General features: G+C 58.2%; 1 protein-coding gene across 5 annotated transcripts in view; it reads left to right on the top strand.

The window, feature by feature from the left end:
- Positions 1 to 17,536, top strand: part of CCDC57 (coiled-coil domain containing 57) — a 102,358-nt gene that overhangs the window by 10,590 nt on the left and 74,232 nt on the right. For all 5 annotated transcript variants that reach the window (XM_078437979.2, XM_078437978.2, XM_078437980.2 and 2 more), the window contains exons 3-8: positions 80 to 494; positions 2,981 to 3,089; positions 9,676 to 9,777; positions 11,143 to 11,300; positions 11,399 to 11,473; positions 14,929 to 15,129. In XM_078437979.2, the coding sequence (XP_078294105.2) occupies positions 88 to 494; positions 2,981 to 3,089; positions 9,676 to 9,777; positions 11,143 to 11,300; positions 11,399 to 11,473; positions 14,929 to 15,129 (1,052 nt within the window). In that variant the 5' untranslated portion in view covers positions 80 to 87. The remainder of the gene's footprint in view (positions 1 to 79; positions 495 to 2,980; positions 3,090 to 9,675; positions 9,778 to 11,142; positions 11,301 to 11,398; positions 11,474 to 14,928; positions 15,130 to 17,536) is intronic.

The following is a 17,536-nucleotide window of genomic DNA, read 5'->3' as shown; positions in this document are numbered from 1 at the left end:
CCACAGATGGGGATCTGAGGGGGGGCGCGGCGGAAGGACGGCCAGAGCCCCTGACTCTGCGCCCCCTCCCCCGCCGCAGCTGCCCCGATGCTGCCGCCGCCCTCGGAGCGGGCCCCGGGCCAGCTGCTGGCTCGCAAGGAGGAGGAGTGGAGGGCGCTGCGGGCCCACCGCTGCCAGCTGCAGGAGGCCGCGCTGCAGGACGCGCACAGCCAGCTGCACGAGGCGCAGGGGGCGCTGCGGCGCCTGCGGGAGGACTTCGTCTACAACCTGCAGGTGCTGGACGAGCGGGACCGCGAGCTGGAGCGCTACGACGCCGCGTTCGCCCGGGCCCGGGCCCGGGAGGAGGCGCGGCAGGCGGAGGTGAGCGAGCTGCGGGTGGAGGCGGCCCGGCTGAGGCGGGCGCTGGCCGGCGAGGCCCGGCGGCTGGACGACCTGCAGCGGCGGCACCAGCTGAACTTGGAGGAGCACCGGCTGGAGCTGGAGCGCGCGCACAGGTGAGGCGGCCCCGCCCCGCGGCGCGGGGGGCGGCGGCGAACGGGACACTGCTTGAAACGCTGGCCGTTTTCTCCACGGATGACAAATCTGTATCGTTTCAATAAAAGCTGTTCGAGTTCGTGGCTGTTAATGATGCAAAATACGTTTCAATCCCCAAACTCCGTGAGCTCACTTGAGACAGGCTGACCAGGAACCCAGCTCGGCTCAGAGGGTCCCGTTGGCTGGGCCCCCCGGGAGGCCGCTCACTGTCACACGCTCGTCACGGCTGCTCCCCGGCTCCCCAGCGGGAAGGCAGATACGACCGGCCTCATTTAAAAATCTGGTGTCCTTCCCCTGATTTCAGCGTGTACGTTCGTGATGTCATGTTAACACTTGGGGTCCACCTCCCTGGTGTGCGCGTGTGCGTGCATGTGTGTGTGTACACGCGAGAGTGTGTTGTGTGTGCACAGAGCGGTGGGCCACATCCTGCAGGTTCTCTTGTCACTGAACGGGGTCCTAAATAGCGGTTTGTTTTTTTAAGTTTATTTATCTTGAGAGAGAGAATACACACGAGTGTGCGAGTAGGGGAGGGGCAGAAGGAGAGAGGGAGACAGAATCCGAAGAATCCGAAGCAGGCTCCAGGCTCTGGGCTGTCGGCACAAAGCCCAACGTGGGGCTGGAACTCACGAACCGCGAGATCGTGACCTGAGCCAAAGTCGGAGCTTAACCCACCGAGCCCCCCAGGCGGCCCCTGAATAGTTTCTCACGTTGTTACGTACGTGCTTAAAGCACTTGTTAAAAAATCACAACAGTGAGGAAATTCTTGTCATGACCATGACTTGTACCGTGAGGTGAAGATGGTCCGGTGAGAAGGAAAAGCTGCCAGAGGTGTCCGTTGTGTTCCCTCCAGGAGAGCTCGCTTTTACGCCCACAAAGTCGTGTCCCACACACGCTGCCCGCAACCTGCCCGCGGTGGATTCCCGTCTATCCGGGAAGCTGTTCTTCGTGTCATGCGCTGAGCTCTGCCACATCTTTTCAGATGGCTCCCTGGCCCTCTTAGTGGATTCTGGGCCTGTTCGTTCCGGGCTCCGTGGCAGGTTGGGCGTGAGGGGAGGAGACTGGCCCGCAGGCTGTGTAACAACAGCCTCCTGTAACAACACACGGGCACGGTTTCCAGGGTCCCGAGAGGGAAGCCTGGAAGCCCGGAAGCCCGAGGTGTTCGTGGCCCTCTGCTGATTCTCCCGGCTCCGACGCAGCGTGTCAGGAGGCCCGCCATTTGTTCAGGCGGCGTGGTGCGTGACGTTCACAGCCCACGCCACCTCACTGGGGGGCCGGGGAACAGAGATGCGGAGTTCGGCCAAGGTCAGCGTCCCCCGGAGCCGGGGAGGGGCCCCATAACCTGCACCTGCAGGATGGATGTTGGCATTCTGGCCGTTCTCCAACTTCATCGTTAAAAATTACACCGTGACGTACCTGTAGCATGAGTGGCAGGTGCTTTTGACGTTGTGACACGTGGGCCAGCTTGCCCTCCGTGGACACGCTGATTTTCAAGCATCCTTCTTGGAGTGCCGTACATTTTATTATTTTTTTAATGTTTATTTATTTATTTTCTGAGAGAGACACGTGGGAGGGGCAGAGAAAGAGGGAGAGACAGAGAATCCCAAGCAGGCTCCCCGCTGTCAGCGCAGAGCCCAGTGTGGGGCTCGGTCCCAAGAAACGTGAGATCATGACCTGGTCCAAAATCAGGAGTCGGTCACTTAACTGACCGCATACCAGCCAGGCGCCCCGAGTGCTCTACATTTTAAAGTGTCTCCTCGGGTCATTTATTTGCCCATTCTTTTTTTTCTTTCTGTCTTTCTTTTCTCTGTCTCTCTCTCTCTTTTTTTTTTTTTTTGACAAATTTGAGACATCATCCGTGACTTCTTCCAGTACATTTCAGCTCTCCTCTTTTTCCTCCATTCTGGGACTCAGTGGCACCAACACTCAACTTTTGTGGCTGTCCCTCAGCTCCCTGGGCTCTGCTCATTTTTTCCAGTCTGTTTCTCTGTGTTATTTGACGGGGTGATCTCTGTTGTTCTGGTTTCAAGTTCATGGATTCTTTTCTCTGTCATGTTGTCACATTCACTCGGCCGTTAAGCCGCCCGGCAAACCTTCTGTTCGGTTACGGTACCTCTTCGTCCTCAGTTTCTGTCTGATTCTTTGTGAGTTTTTCTCAGGCTGCACTAAACTGCTTGTCGGAGCGCCTTAAATAATTAATGGCTGCTCTAAAGTCCTTCTTAGAGAATTTGAACATCTGTGTCATGTTGGTGTCAGCACCTGTGACTGCCTTTTCTCTTCCTGGTTCGTGGTGCCTTTTGCTTGTGACTGGACACTTCGGGAATTGTGCCGTGCGACTCTGGACTCCATCCCAGGCTCTCTGTGCCGGCGGTGGCCCGTGCGGTGTGTAGCACGCGGGTCCCGTGGACTCTTCAGCAAGACTTCTGTTAACGCCGCAATGTTTGCATAGTGAGAAGAACGGCGAGATCGACCAGCAGCGGGAGCAGTATGAAAACCTGAAATGGAGGCTGGAGAGGAAGCTCGAGGAGCTGGATGGTGAACTTGCTCTGCAGAGGCAGGTAGGACGTTCGACTGCGGCCCCGTCTCGGCTGCCGCCTGGAAACCGAGTTGTTGAGGGAAAGTCGGCCTTTTTGTTGACTGTGTGGTATCCATGGGGTCTACGTTGAACTACTGGGGCAGATTTCCATTCTGGGGTGGGCTGGGGGATGTGGCGGGCGTCTGAACCTTCGTCTGTAGTGACTCCCTGGGTGTCTCTTTCCTCACAAAAGGATACACGTTGTCGCCCTTATTTATTTTAGAAAAAAGTATCGAAGAGTTAAAATTTGAGTTACTTACTGTAGAAGAGAGCTGGGGACTCACAGCGCGGTAACTGTATTTCTTTTGGGGAAAACCATAGGTGGCCAATCCTAAGTTTCGCCAGAGTTGTGCCGGCTGGCAGGTGGCGCTTGAGCCTGTCGCCACGGTTCCCCCTCCGTGACACTGAAACCCAGCCTGCACGTCTGACGGACTCAGCCGCGTTGGGGTTTGGCCGGAGGGGCCCGTTCTCACTCGTGGAGCCGCGTGGGTGCAGGTGCTGGGGTGACAGGCCCCCTGGTCTCCACGGAGCACGTGCTGAGCTGCTGTCCTGAGAGCCACAGCAGTGTTCATGGAAAGTGCATCCACGAAGGCCCTTGTGCTCCTCACGGCAGGGACACGGTTTTGACCAGAATTTTACAGGTGGGGGACTGAGCCCAGAATCAGTGACCAGCCTGCCCGGGATCCTCTTCATACACGGCACGGATGTCATATGAGTCCAGGATGTCTCCGGGGTGTGAGCTCTTACCACTGTTCTCCTGCCCTGGGATTGCTCTTGTCGGGGAGCCAGAACTCCTGTCCCCTCAAGGGTCCTCTACTTAAAGTAAGAGTCAGATTGACATGAGACGGGTTAAGAGGAGAAAACCAAGTGTAACAGGCGTGCGTACGGGGAATCCACACGGACAGGGAAATTCCAGAGACCCACCAAAATGAGATATATACGTCATTCTGAACTAAGGAGAAAGAGCTTTTGAAATCTCCTGCAGAGGATTTCTTTTAGAGTTTTCTGGAACTAAAGAACTTTGTCCATTATGGATGGATTTGATTTTGGAAACGGCTCAAGTTGTTAGGGCACGAAACTGGGGCCCGAGCAGCGGGATGAAGGAAAGAGCAGTCGTGACTTCACCGGGAGGTGAGGAGGTTTCCTGAGTCAGCACCAGGGTCACGTCCAGAGGAATTTCCAAAGGGCCCTGGGCAGTGGTGGGCCGTCCCAGTTAGCAGGCAGGCACTCAGCGGCCCCTGGAGGCAGCGATGACCCTGGGGAATGGTGGTCGGCTGGGCCGGGCCTCTGCTGTGACCCAGGCAGGCTCTGGCTCCAGCTCCCCCGTCAGTCAGGAGGGCCCCTCACAGCCATGGGGAACGCTGGTTTTCCTACCGGCCCTACTTCTGGAAGGAAGAAAACGATGTTTAAACTCCCCAGCTCTGGTGTTGCACCCAAGGTGGCTGCTGGGAATGTGGTAGCATTTGTCTAACGTGGTTCTGGAACAGTCTGAGCCCATGCGGGTTCGCGGGGAGCGGGATGCCTTTGCTTGACCCCAACTCTGGTTGACCCAGGCTCTTACGTGCTCATTGGCTTCAGGGTTTCCTGTCTCTTGTTTCTAAGGATCTGTGTCCATTATTGACTTGTCAGAAGGTAGAATTGATTCAACGGTGATAATGGTTTTTCTCCTGAAAAATGAAATACAAGATAAAGGGAACTGAGTTGGTCTGTTTGACTCTTACTGTACCCGCGAGTTGTAGGCAGTGGGCTGAAGGGAAGCTTTTTTTCTTTCTTCCCCCTGTGTTGGTTAGCATCACAGGATTAGAAGCCACTGGAGTAGAAATGGAATGATTGATTTATTCGTTCATTTAGCAAAAAAAAAATTTTTTTTAAATTTTTTAAATGTTTTTTATTTTTGAGAGAGAGAGAGAGAGAGAGGCAGAATCCGAAGTAGACTCCAGGCTCTGAGCTGTCAGCACAGAGCCCGGTGTGAGGCTCGAACCCATGAACCGTGAGATCATGACCTGAGCCGAAGTCAGATGCTTAACCTACTGAGCCACCCAGGCGCCCCAACAAATATTTTTTTAACACGAACCGTGTGCTAGGCGTCCTCCCGGGCCCAGAGTTAGGGTGTGGGCGAGCTGGCCCTCCATGGGGCGAGATGGACACCTGAAGGGTGTAGTCCCTGGTGGAATGTCCCAAGGGTGTCACCTGCATGACACAGTGAGGCAGGCTGGTGGGGCTGGCCTTTTTAAGGAGGGCGGTCAGGAAGAGGGCTTGTTAGCAGAAGTCTGCCAGTGGCAAGGTGTGTGGAGGGCGCACCTGGGGGGCCTGGGGCAGGCCTTCAAGGCCGAGGGGGGCTGAGGTGCTGGTGGCCGTGTAGGGCTCACAGGCAGCAGCCCTGGGTAGAACGCCAGTGATGTCAGGCTGCGTGGGAGGTGGCTCCTGGATGTCCAGGCCAGTGTGTTGGGTAAGAGGGGACTTTGCACTCCGGAGGCCAGCATGGGGAGGCCACGAGGTACGAGCTGGGAGCCTGGGGCATTGCCAAAGGGCAGGTGTAGACCAGGGAGCCTGGGCAGAGCCTTCAGGGGGAGGATGGGAGGTGAGGGGCCTGTCAGGGAACCAGCAGGAGAGTGGGCGCTCTGGAGCAAGAGGAGGGGTGAGAGTAGGTGTGCACCGTTCTGGGGGCTGGGCGAAGGGTCCTTGTCACCCGGGCCAGAGCTCCGCCGCGTGACCCAGCCCCCCACAGCCCGCAGAACTTTGAGCGGAGACCAAACGCTTCGTGGTCTTGTAATATGTTAGGAGGAAAGAATCCCAAATGATTTTTGTATTCTGGTCCCGGTGAGTGTTACTCACGTGACTTCTCATACATCGTTTTGCTTTTCAAAGGATAAAAAGAGTGAAGCATGCTTTCCATTGTACTTCTCTGAGTGTCTCTGAGGCTCCCGCTGACCTTCCAAGATCCAGGGATCCAGCGTGGGCACGTCGCTGGGCAGGTGTGTGGCCCCCGCCCGCCTCCCCGGGAGACGGCGGACCAGGGAGGTGGCAGGTGTGGCCACACTGTCAGGCCGGCTTCAGCCTCCTCCCAGAGCCTCCTTTGCGTAGCCGAGTCTGTCCAGGTCTCTTCAAGAGCAGGGTCACTTGGGGTCCTGCTTGCTGTGCTGTGTTGTCTGCGCGCTTCTCCGCGGGGATGGGCTTCACGGGCCCGACGTCACCTCTGCTCTGACCACAGGGCTGGGCCAGGTCACCGTGGGGTTTCAGGGCAGGAGAGACCAAGATGAACTGCGGTTTTCTGCATCAGCCCAGTCTGCTTCTCCTCAGTGTGGCTTCAGCATCCGTGTTCTCCCGGGGACCGAGCACGTCCACGCCTCTGGTCCACGGGCAGGTGGACCCTGCGGGGCTGTCTCTTCCCCTGAGACCGTTGGGAATGGACAGTAAGAGACGAAAGACGGAGAGAACCGTGCAGTGGAGGGAGCGGAGGGGCCTCGGCTGGAGAAGCAGCAGCCCGCGGGGAGGGGCTGTTGGGAACGTGGCGCGGGGAGCTCAGGCCCCACGTGTGGTGGGGGCTGGCCTGGCGTCAGCCGGGGGTCTGTGTACGGGCAGCCACCCCCACGTGTGCAGGCGGAGCAGCCAGCGGGTAGGAGCTCGGCACACTTCTCCGCGACGACGTGGAAGTGCCCATCCGGGGAGAAGGCAGGCCGCGGGCGTGGACCCTGGTGCCTGCGGTGTGGGGCGGACAGGTGGGACCCCCATCCGGCGACAGTGCCCCGGTCGGCTCAGCGATTTACATACGGTACGTGCACCCGTGCAAGGGCCGAGACAGAAGCCCCCGTCACCTGCGGTCCCAGCGTGCGCCCTCGTGGTCAGTGAGCACCACTCTGGCCCCAGCGAGCGTGGGTCTGCTTCCTGCCGTCGCGGGGACGTGTGACTGTACCGGCCGGCTCCTCACCCGCGCGTGGACGTTTCAGACATTTGTGTCATTTCCACTCTGAGGCCATTAAGAATAAAGTTGCTGTGGCCGTGCTTGGCAGGCCTGCATTTACTTGGGTAAATAACTTGGGAGTAGAGTTTCTGGCTTGTGTGCTAGGGGAGTATTTGACTTTGGGAGAAATCACCGACCTGTTTTCCAAGACGTTTGTACCATTTTATGTTCCTCCCAGCGCCAGCAGATTAGAGTTTTCGCCGCTCTGCGTCCTTGTCGGCACAGAGTATTTTCAGCTTTTTTTTCCCATTTCAGCCATTTTAGGGGCGAGTCGTGGTGTCTTGTGGGTTTCATTTTCTTGTCCTCGGTCGATGTTTATGCATCTTTCCGTGTGTTCGTTGGCCGTTAATATATTTTTGTGTGTGAAGCGTCTGTTCACCTTTTTGCCCTTTTTAAAAGGTGGATTATTTGCCATCATGTGATTGACTTGTTAGAGTTCTTTATATATTCTGGAATCAAGTTCTTAGGTACATATATTACAATTTTCTCCCATTCTGGGCCTGGTGTTTTCCTTTCCTTAACAGTGTCTTATGAACAGCAGGTGATATAATTTTGATGACATTCTAGTGAGCTGCTTATATTTCTTTTTTTTTTTTTTAATATGTATTTATTTTTGAAAGCGAGAGAGCGTGCGCAGAGGGGAGGCAGGGGTGGGTTGGACAGAGGACCCGAAGTGGGCTCTGTGCTGACAGCTGGGACGTTTGAGAATTGCCAGCCGCATGGAAAAGGAGCTGAGAAGAACAGGGAAAATGACCCTGAAGAGAACAGAGATGATTGCTGAGTCACTGGTCCTGTAGCCCGCCACCGTGTGCCCACTTCAGATGTGAGGCTCCTGGGCGGTCAGCAGGAGGCATCCGGCCCAGGTTGGACGTGCCCACGCACGCATCTGGTTGTCCTTGCCGGCCTCGATGTCCATTGACCAACCAGTGATTCTGTGACTCCCTCCCCCTGCCCTTCAGCCGGTCCAGAGTGGGGTGAGGACAGGGTCAGCCACTCCTCCTGACGTGTCGTAGTTTTCAGGGTCTCAGGGTGCGTTGTGGGGGCTTCCCGTGATTAGTGCCACCAGAGATGTGTTTTGCATCTGAACCCAAGAACAAGATGCTGGGAGGAAGGGCCAATCACAGATCAAGAAAGAATTCTGACAATTAAAAGTATATTTAAAGAAATTAACTCAGAATATAGACCAAAAAACACAAAATCTGGGAGAAGATCTAAGAGACGTGGAGGGTAAATCAGGATGTCCAATTCAGTGGTCACATTCCAGAAACATACAGTGGAAACCAGGAAGGGGAGACTATTGAGATGGCCCGGTCACTTCTCAGGACAGGGACTTGAGAACAAAAGGCCTGCAGGGGCCCTAGCAGCAAGTGGGAGGTGTTTCAGAGGCATCTGGAAACCCACAGAGGGGACACTGGACACAGCCTGTCCCGCTTCCCAGCTGCGGCTGAGGACGGCAGATGGGTCTGCCCACGCAGGGGCGGGGAGACTCCTGCAGATGCCAGGCTCCGGGGAGTCTCCGGGGAGCAGCTTTGCGGGCCCGGCCTGTGGCCGAGGGCTCCACCTGCAGCCGCCTCCATTCCCTTCCAAGTTCAGAACGGTGGGAACCAAGAGATTGGGGCTGGAGAAGGCCTCCAGGAGGATGGGGCCCTGAGCTGGCAGCCTCCTGCTCCTCGAGGGCTCCGCTGGAGCCGGTGGGCCTGGTCCAGGCTGGGGCTGGGCTTTCAGCCCCCCGGAGGGGCGGAGGGGTGGTGTGGTGGAGGGTCTTCCCCGCAGGAGCGCGCCCCAGAGGAAGGGGCTCGGGAGCCCTGGCGAGCGCACAGGGGCCCGTGAAGAGCAGCCCGGGCAGAGCGTTGAGCCTGGAGAACGAGAGTCCGTCACGCTGCCCGAGTGGACGGCACTAAGGGGTGGGAGGGAACAGAGTGGCATGAGGGGAAGGGAAGGGCACGGTAGCCGGAAGTCCCGGAGAAACAGCGGGCTGCCCATCTGAACCAGGCTCACAGCTCACTGGTGGCGCACAGTGAGTGTTCTAGCCTCATGATCCTCATGATGCCGCAGCGATGTTTTAGGTTCAGCCTGTGGGGGGAGCTTGGGGGACAGGAGGCGGCCTCCTTACAGAGCAGGCCTCACGGACCGTGGTTGCCACGTCAGGACGTGTGGGATGGGCCTCTCTACTGCCCATCCTGGCGAGGAGCCAGCAGAGAGCACAGGACGCGGGCGGGCTCACGGTGGCGTGGGTGTGCTACGTGGAGACGCAGCGGGAACCACCCGGAAAGCTGTCGGCAGCGCTGCGCCCGTGCAGGGGCAGGATGAGCGGACCGGGGTCCCCGTGCCAAGCCCCCGGCGGGTCTTTGTCTGTGTGCCCCCAGGACAGGCCCAGTGGCTCAGCGGGTGCTCACGTCCGTCGAGGCAACCTGACACCACGGGCCCGCTGAGGTGCTTTAGACGAGCGTGACAGGCCGTGTCTCCGATGCTGGCGTGGCGCCCCTGCCACCAGGGAGGATCTCTGCGTCCTGCCGGCTTCGGGCCCGCCTGCCTGGCGCCTGGTCGTGGCCGTGATTTCTGCTTGGGTACCGCCGCCTCTTCTCACCGCGGTCCCTTCCTGATTCAGGAGCTGCTGCTGGAGCTGGAGTCCGAGACGCAGAAGAGGGAGCACGAGTTCCGCCTGCAGGCTGACCGCATGAGCAACGAGGTCCTGACACACGAGCTCAAGGTGCGGCGGCCCTCGGGCCGTGACAGTTCCCGCTCGGGAGCAGGGAGGCCGCCTCTGGGCCGGGCGGTGGGGTGATGCGACAGGAGGGCTGGCGCCACTGCTCCGGTTGCCCCTGCCTGGGGAAGTGGGCTCCCACCCGGGTAGGCTGTCCCCCTGATCCCCGCCAGACCCCCCGCCATCCACCTGTGTGCTCCACGAGCTCGGCTGGGCCGGTGGGGGGGGTGGTGCGCATCCTTTTCGGGCGGAGGAGGCCAGGCCAGTGGTTGGGGTCCGTGTGCGGCTCTTGCCCCCGGCCGGGGTGCTGGCCGCCCTTCCTGAACGTGGGTTCTTTAACACACCAGCCAGGTGCTGCTGGGGCACACTAGCGTGCACGCCCGGCCTTTGGCACGGACGCAGGGACCGGCCCTGAGGGAGTGGGAGGTGGCGTGGGGGAGCGGGAAGCAGGGCTGGCACCTGGCCCGAGGCCGCCACCCGTGTGGGTTACACCGCGTGGGCGTTCAGCAGGTGCCTGTGAGAGACCCCTGCCGTAGTGCCCAGTGAGGGTCTTCCCAGGCCGCCAGCCTTCCCACGGTGCCGCGGTCCAGGGGGCAGCACCCAGTCAGCCAGGGGCCCCGAGAACCCTGGCAGCTCTGCGTGGCTGTGTCTAGGCCGGGCAGGGCCCAGCCCAACCTCACCGTCTGGCCGGGACCCTAGCTCTTCCCTTAGTGCCAGCCGCGCCCCTCCCCCCCCCCCCCAAGGGGCACCTCTGCATGGGTACCGCAGCCCCACCCCCAGAAGGCCCCACAGGGACCCTCACGAGGCCGCCTGGTGACTTCTAGGAGTCCCGGGCCAGACAGCAAGCAGCACACGCGGGGCCGCACCCTGGGCTCCGCGGTGGGGTGGGCGCTGCCGTCAGCGGAGGGCGGCAGGGGTCGTGGGGCCGGGGACACGCACGTTGCAGGCCCGCCCCTCCCCCGTCTGCCCTGCGGGGCTGTTACACAGGCCGCGGCTGACACACACCAGCTGATCGGGGCGCTGCAGCCGTTACGTCACCCGCAGCTTACGGCTGAGGAGACCGAGGCCCCGCAAGGTTCTTCTAAGATGGAGCGTGTGGGGAGCGCGGTCTTCCACTCTCCACCTAAGTGCTGGATTCGAGTGTTTAGTATTCACCGATGAGGCAGGAAGCCAGGTGCGACCGTAGCATTGTGCCGGCGCCAGTGGGCCGCGGGCCCGCCCAGGTGGCCGCGCTGCCCCGCCCGTTCGCTGCGCGCTCCTCACGCGTGAGCACGGCCTCGCGGTTTTGTCGCCTCTTGGATGGTGAGGTTTCTTCTCTTTCCTCAGGTTGTTCCAGTTTCAGCCTCATTTTGGATTCTCTCTCCCTCGAAGGTTAAACTGTTGGACAAGGAGCTCGCGGCCCTGAAGGAAGCTGCAGCACGGGCCGCGGAGTCGCTGCGGAGCGCCGAGGCCGCGAACTCAGAGCTGCGGGACCAGCTGCAGCGCGGCGGGCAAGAGCTCAGGGACCTGGCGGCGGCCAAGGACGCACGGTGCGGAGCCGCGCCTGCCTCCTGGGGCCGGGCCCGCGGTGGGGGGGGGGGGGGGGGCGGGGGCCCTGCTTTTCCCGCTAACGTTTCCTCCGCCTCAGGATCAAGGACTTAGAAGGCCAACTTCACTCGGAGCAGCGGGCCAGGAAGAAGGAGGAGGAGGCGTTCAGGAGGAAGTGAGTGTCCGCCCTGGCGCGCGGGGTTGGGTCCAGGCGGAGGCTGCCGTCAACCTGGGCCGTCTGGCCTTTGAACTCACTGCTCGGGATTTTCTCAGTGGTGCTCAGGCTTTTTGGCGTTTGAAAACTTTTAAACTTAAAAGTCGTGTTGACCAGTTTGTTAATTTTAGATCGCAGCAACAAACGTCACTGTAGCGATAAGGGCGCCTCTCGTTTTCCTTGCGGCCCCGCGCCCTCTGGCTTCTCAGGAGCCCCCTCTTCCTGCCGAAACGCTGATCGCTTACCTCGGTGTGGGCCGTGCGCCCCCCGCTGCCTGCCGGGCGTCGGGGTGGCCCAGTGGGTAGGCGGCGGGCCCCCTGGGGCAGCGACCCTAACGAAGCGCTTGGTGGCCCGCCCAGGCTGAGGCGTGTGAGGCCAGCAGGACGAGGAGGGCGCAGAGAAGGCACAAGGCTTCTGGGCGAGCCCGTGCCCTCGGGAGCAGCCCGGGCGAGCCCGAGGGGGCAGCGTGGGTCCGGCCGTCCAGCTGCTGCGGGACTGCCTCCCGTTCCCTTTTCCGGAGAAGCAGCACGAGACTGCATGTGACGCACGCGTGTGGCGATGGGGAAGCTAGTCGGGAGCGAGAACGCGGGGGGCTGTGGAGCAAGGGCGACCCGGGGGCATTCGTGTGGCCGTGGTGTTTGTGCAGCACGTGCTTGCAGAGGAGAAAAGCTTTACAGCCCGTGTGCTGCCCGTTTTCACCCGGAGTTAGAGCCCCCTGAGCTGGGAGCTGCCTTCCAGACACCATCGACCTGTATCCACCTCGGCCCGGGCCCTGTGCACACGACTGAGAGGGTGGGCCTCGCTGGTGCGCTCCCGCTGGTGGCGTGTGGGTGCCACAGGCACTGCAGACCGTGGCCTTGCTTGAACCCGTAGGCCGGTAGTGCTAGGACCTCTCGCTTGGTGCGCTGGGGCCACTGGCCTTTGGCTTGGGCGGCCGTGGAAGAATTTGGCGCTTTCAGAGTCTTTTGAATCATAAACTGAAATAATTTAAAAAATAAATATAATTAAAAAAACTTATCTCTGAGAGAGAGACAGAGTGCGAGCAGGGGAGGGGCAGAGAGGGGGAGACACAGAATCCGAGTCAGGCTCCAGGCTCCGAGCTGTCAGCACAGAGGCCAATGGCGGGACCGGAACCCACAAACCGTGAGATCGTGACCTGAGCCGAAGCCAGACACTTAACTGGCTGAGCCCCCCAGGCGCCCCTAATTTTCAGCATATCAGAACTGTTGGCATCAAGAGGTAAAAGTGTTCAGGAGCCCCTGGCTGGCTCCCTCGGTGGAGTGTGCAGCTCTTGGTCTCAGGGTTGTGAGTTCGAGCCCCACGCTGGGGGAAGAGATGACTTTAAGATAAAATCTCTTGAAAAAAAAAAAAAGAAGTAAAACTGTTTGGTTACTATTTAAAACGTATTGAAACAATCCCTACCATTGATTTAAAAGTACGTGAACCAGCCTTACGTATAACTTTTTCTCCTGCCCGAACTCCCATTTTTACCTGACTTCCTCAGGACCTTTGTCTGAATATAATGAATTTTTTTGCACTTCAGAAATTTGAACTCCGTCACCTCTAACAACAATATGTAGATTTACGTAAACTAAAAACGACATTGATTGGGGTCACCAGGCTTTAGGTGTTCTGAGAGGGTTCTAAGTGCAGGTCTTACGATAGTAGTACGTACTTTGCAAAACAACATACCATAAAATTCAGTAATTACTAAGTAAACTGTAAAGTCTCCTTAGGAACGCCCCTCTCATGAGGCAAGACGTCCCCACTTCAGTTTGCAAGCAAACTGGGTGGGGCTGGCCACCTCGTCACACTCACGGCCAGAGGGCAGCTAGGTGGGTTCTCTGCCGCATCTCCTGGGCTCTGAGCGCCTTCCGGTTACGTGCCTGGATCCACCTGCTGGCTTCTCGTCCGGAATGGTGTCGTGTCCTGTGTCTGCTGCTCACGGGGCAGCGCCTCCACGTCTGTGGCTGGCCACGTGTGTGCGTACGGTGAGCAGGACCGTCCACGTTCTCTGTTTCCAGAAGCTTAGATAAGAGGCTTTTTTAAGACTTACTCTGTGACCATTGCATAGACCAGGTGTCTTTCCACTCAGCGACACTTTGTGTCTGGGAAGCTGGGACGTTGTGACTCGAGCACGTTTGCCAACACGATGTTTACACAGTAAGATGGTTTTTATTTTGTCGCAAGCTTTACCATTTCTCTCTAAGACCTCAAGCTTGCAGATTTAGGGAGAACGTTCACCAGACCACCTAAACGGCAAAACCCACCTTCGCTGTGAAACCATTAGCGGGTCAGGTGGCTCTGCGAGACCGCATCTCTTCATTTTTCAGTCCAAGCAAGTGAATTTGTCTGTGTTTGGAGGAGTGTCACTGAAACACCGAGAATTCTAGGACACACCTCGTAAGATGTCACGTCCTAAAGCGGTCCAGACGAAGGCAAATTCGCGCTAGTGTACTTGGCACATTTTAAAGCGCGTTATCGGCACACGCGGATGCTTCGCCTCGGAACCTGCCGTGGGATGATGCAGCGTCACAGGCGGCAGATGGGGCCACGGCGACGGAAGGATGGGGCCACGCGGTGCAGTTGGAAATGACTACTCATTTCACCAGCCGTCACGATCGGACTTTCCTGGTTTGACGCAGAGAAGGGCATGTGCTGCCAGAAAGTGACAGGCACGGCAGCCAGCGTGCGTTCGTGTCTTTGCCGATAGAAGGTAGAAAATCCTGACCAGGTTGCAGGGTGGGTAAGATGAGGCTTGATTGTAGTTAGAACGAAAAGTACATAATGTGACCTGACAGAGAGGCTTCACCATTTCACTGGGAGATGCTGGTGGAATCTAAAAGAAACCACTAGAATTATATTTTTGGGGCTTTCAACTTTTCACTGAAACCAAGTGGAAGAAAAGCATAGAAAGGGCTGAGCGTTGCCAGTCAGATGTGCACACGACACCTGCCAATTTGGTGTGGGGTCAAGACGGGCGTCTGTTCTGGTGATGGAATTCTGGTAAGTTTGGCGTCTCCCAGCAGAGACAGAAGCGGCCGCCGTCCCCCGGTCCCCAGTCACAGGGAAGGCATCCGGGTCCTGGACCGATGGACAGTGACGGCCACGTCCCACCTTCAGGGGCTGCTAGGAAAACCGGTGAGGGTGCTAGTGATGCTGCTTTGCCGGAGCCCCGGCTTCCGGGGCTTTTCTTCCGGGGGTGCTGAGCTCCAGAGTCGGGCCAGGGGCCTCTCAGCCAGTGTCCACCCGGCGAGTGTCCACGCGGCTGGGGGGCTGGAGCTTCCTTGGCTGAGGACATGAGCACGACAGCCCCAGGTCCAGGGTACGAGCAGGAGCGAGGCAACCGCGGGCGAGGTGCCTGGGGACCGGAGCGGGGCCCACGCCAGCCGCCGGGGCACCTGCTTGTGTTTCAGGCACGAGGCGCTGGACCACCTGGCCAGGGAGAAGGACGCGGTGCTGGTGGCTATGAAGGGTGCCCACGTGGAGCAGCTGCAGGCGCTGGAGGCCAGGGCGCTGGAGTTGCAGGCCCACGGCGACAGCCTTGAGCTGCAGCTGCGCGGGGCGGAGCGGAGGCAGGCCGAGGCCTTGAAGGAGAAGGACGCCGCCATGGACAAGTGAGCGTGGGCGGGCGGGCGGGCCTGGGCGCGTTCCTGGGGCTCTCTGGTTGTTGTCTTCCACCGTTTCTCGTCCTTTTCTTTGTTTGAAATGGTGTCGTTGCTACGTGTGCAGTCATTGTGGAAAAATACACACAACGTAAAATTTTCCGTCCTAACCACTTGAAGCCACAGTTCGCGGGCACGGAGCACACGCGCGTTCTTGTGTGCAGCCTCCACCGCCGTCCGTCTCCAGACTCTGTCTCGGAAAGTGAACGCTGTCCCCGCTAAACCCCAGCTCCCCCCTCCCCCTGCCCTGGGGCCCACCATCTCCTCTCTGTCCCTGTGAACTTGACTCCTGCAGGTCCCCCATATGAGTGGGATCCTGTAGTACCTGCCTTTTTGTGACTGGATTGTTCCACTTGCCGAGATGTCTTCAAGGTCCGTTCATGTAGCCTGTGATAGGAGTCCCTCCCTTTTTTTTTTTTTTTTTTTTTTTTTTACTTTCAAGACAGCGTGAGCAGGGGAGAGGGGCAGAGGGAGAGAGAATCTTAAGCAGGCTCCACGCTTAGCTGGATCCCATGAGCCTGGGACCATGACCTGAGCCAAAATCAAGAGTCAGACACTCAACCAACTGAGCCACCCAGGAGCCCCAAAGATTCCCTTCTTTTTCATGGCTGAGTAGTATTCCGTTGTGTGGATGGGATCATAGTTTCTTTTTCCGGTCATCTGTCAGCGGACATTGGGCTCATTTCCACATTTTAGCTATTGTGAATAGTGCTGCTGTGATCGTGGGTGTGCAAATACCTATTCAGGTCTCTTCTTAGAATTGTTTTGGGGATATACCAGAAGGTCAATCGCTACATGGTGATTCTGCATTTAACTTTTGGAGGAACCACCGCCCTGTTTTCCACAGCGGATGCGCTGCTTTGCACAAAGATTCTAATTTCTCCATCAGCTGGTTTCTTCTTAAACCCATTTTTCTCTCCAGCATCTAAGCCAAGTCACGCCACATAAGCAGCCGTGTTCGCCTGTGCAGTGTCCAGGCCGGCGTGTGTGCCCACGGGACCATTGGAACTGGACTCAGTCTCCTGGCTGCCAGTGAGGAAGAGGCTGTGTTTACTGACGATGGTTCAGACAGTTAAATCGGTCACTTCTAGGGTTCATCTTCCTTAGCAACTGGCTTTTCCTGTCTGTCTGGGAAATGTTTCTGGCTCTGCCGAGTTACATTTCCATTTTGGAGGACGATGGCTCTGACAACCACAGAATACAGGGAAGTCAGAGCTTATCCAGGAAGGTTTCCTTGGGTGGAGCGTGTGGTCTTGTTGTTTGATCTGTTCAATGCACGCAGCAGTAGTTGGAGAAGCAGAAGGGACAGCGTGATGGGCAAATGTGTTCCCGCTGTCCCTCCTGCTGGGAGGGCTCTGCCGGGCCCTTCACGTGGCCGCTGTCGGGATCTACAGCGCTGCCTCGCGTGGAGGCCGTGGGCCGGCCTCCTTCTGCCTGCACTCGCCTTGCAGCGCGTCCCTCCTTGTGTTCCTCCGTGCGACCCAGGGAGTGTGCTGTGGCCCAGTGCTGCCTGGGACCTCGCTGCCCGGGACAGTCCCTGCCCTTTCGTACTGAGACAGAGGCTGTTTGAAAACCAGCAACGAAAACAGCCCGTATTTTGGGCTTGTTACTTCGTCCGGCCTATTTGTGATGATGAACGCCACAGTCGAGAAGCAGTGGCCCCAAGGTGGCTTTGAGAGAACCCGTCCACGCCCTGTGCCGCCATGTAACCCACGATAGAGAGGCACGGCAGGCCACACAGGCCGTGCCGCTTCCAGGGCCCACGGTCGAGGCGCGAAGAGATAGAGGGAATTATTTAACCCAGTGCATCCAAGATACTGTCGTGTTGCACCACATTAACAAGTAATCAGTATAAAAACTAATCATTTTTTACCTGACAAAAATTATTACTGAGATAGTTTGTATTGTTTCGGTGCTAAATGTTGAAGCCACATCTCGTTTCGGACCAGCCATGTGCTCGGGAGCTGTGTGTGGCCCGTGGCCCCATGTTGAACAGCACGGGCCTGAGTGCTTGACTGCGGGGGTCCAGGACCTGGAAGGGTGGATCCTCACGGTTCCAGAGTGCGGACCTCACGGGGCTGGGTTGTTCTTGGCACGTTGGAGCAGGAACCGGGATCACATTCGGGAGAGCAGCAGAACCCTCGCGGTATTCAGATACTTGGTAGGTGTTCGCTGGAAACTGAGAAGAGATAAAAATATAGTTCCAGAGTTCTGGCGACTTCTCTCGCGGTTCGGGAGGCCCGACACACACACGGACTTGGTAGGAGCAGCGTCCGGGAGAAGAGGAAGTCCATACGGGACGTGCCTCTTGATGTTGTTTGAGGCCTGGGCAGGTGACTTCCCGGGCGGCCAGCTGCTC

Source organism: Panthera onca, chromosome E1, assembly GCF_046562875.1.
Source record: "Panthera onca isolate mPanOnc1 chromosome E1, mPanOnc1 haplotype 2, whole genome shotgun sequence".
In the NCBI taxonomy this organism is placed as follows: Eukaryota; Metazoa; Chordata; class Mammalia; order Carnivora; family Felidae; genus Panthera; species Panthera onca.
The sequence above is the reverse complement of the archived record's forward strand: the minus strand, read 5'-3'. Positions and strand labels throughout refer to the sequence as shown.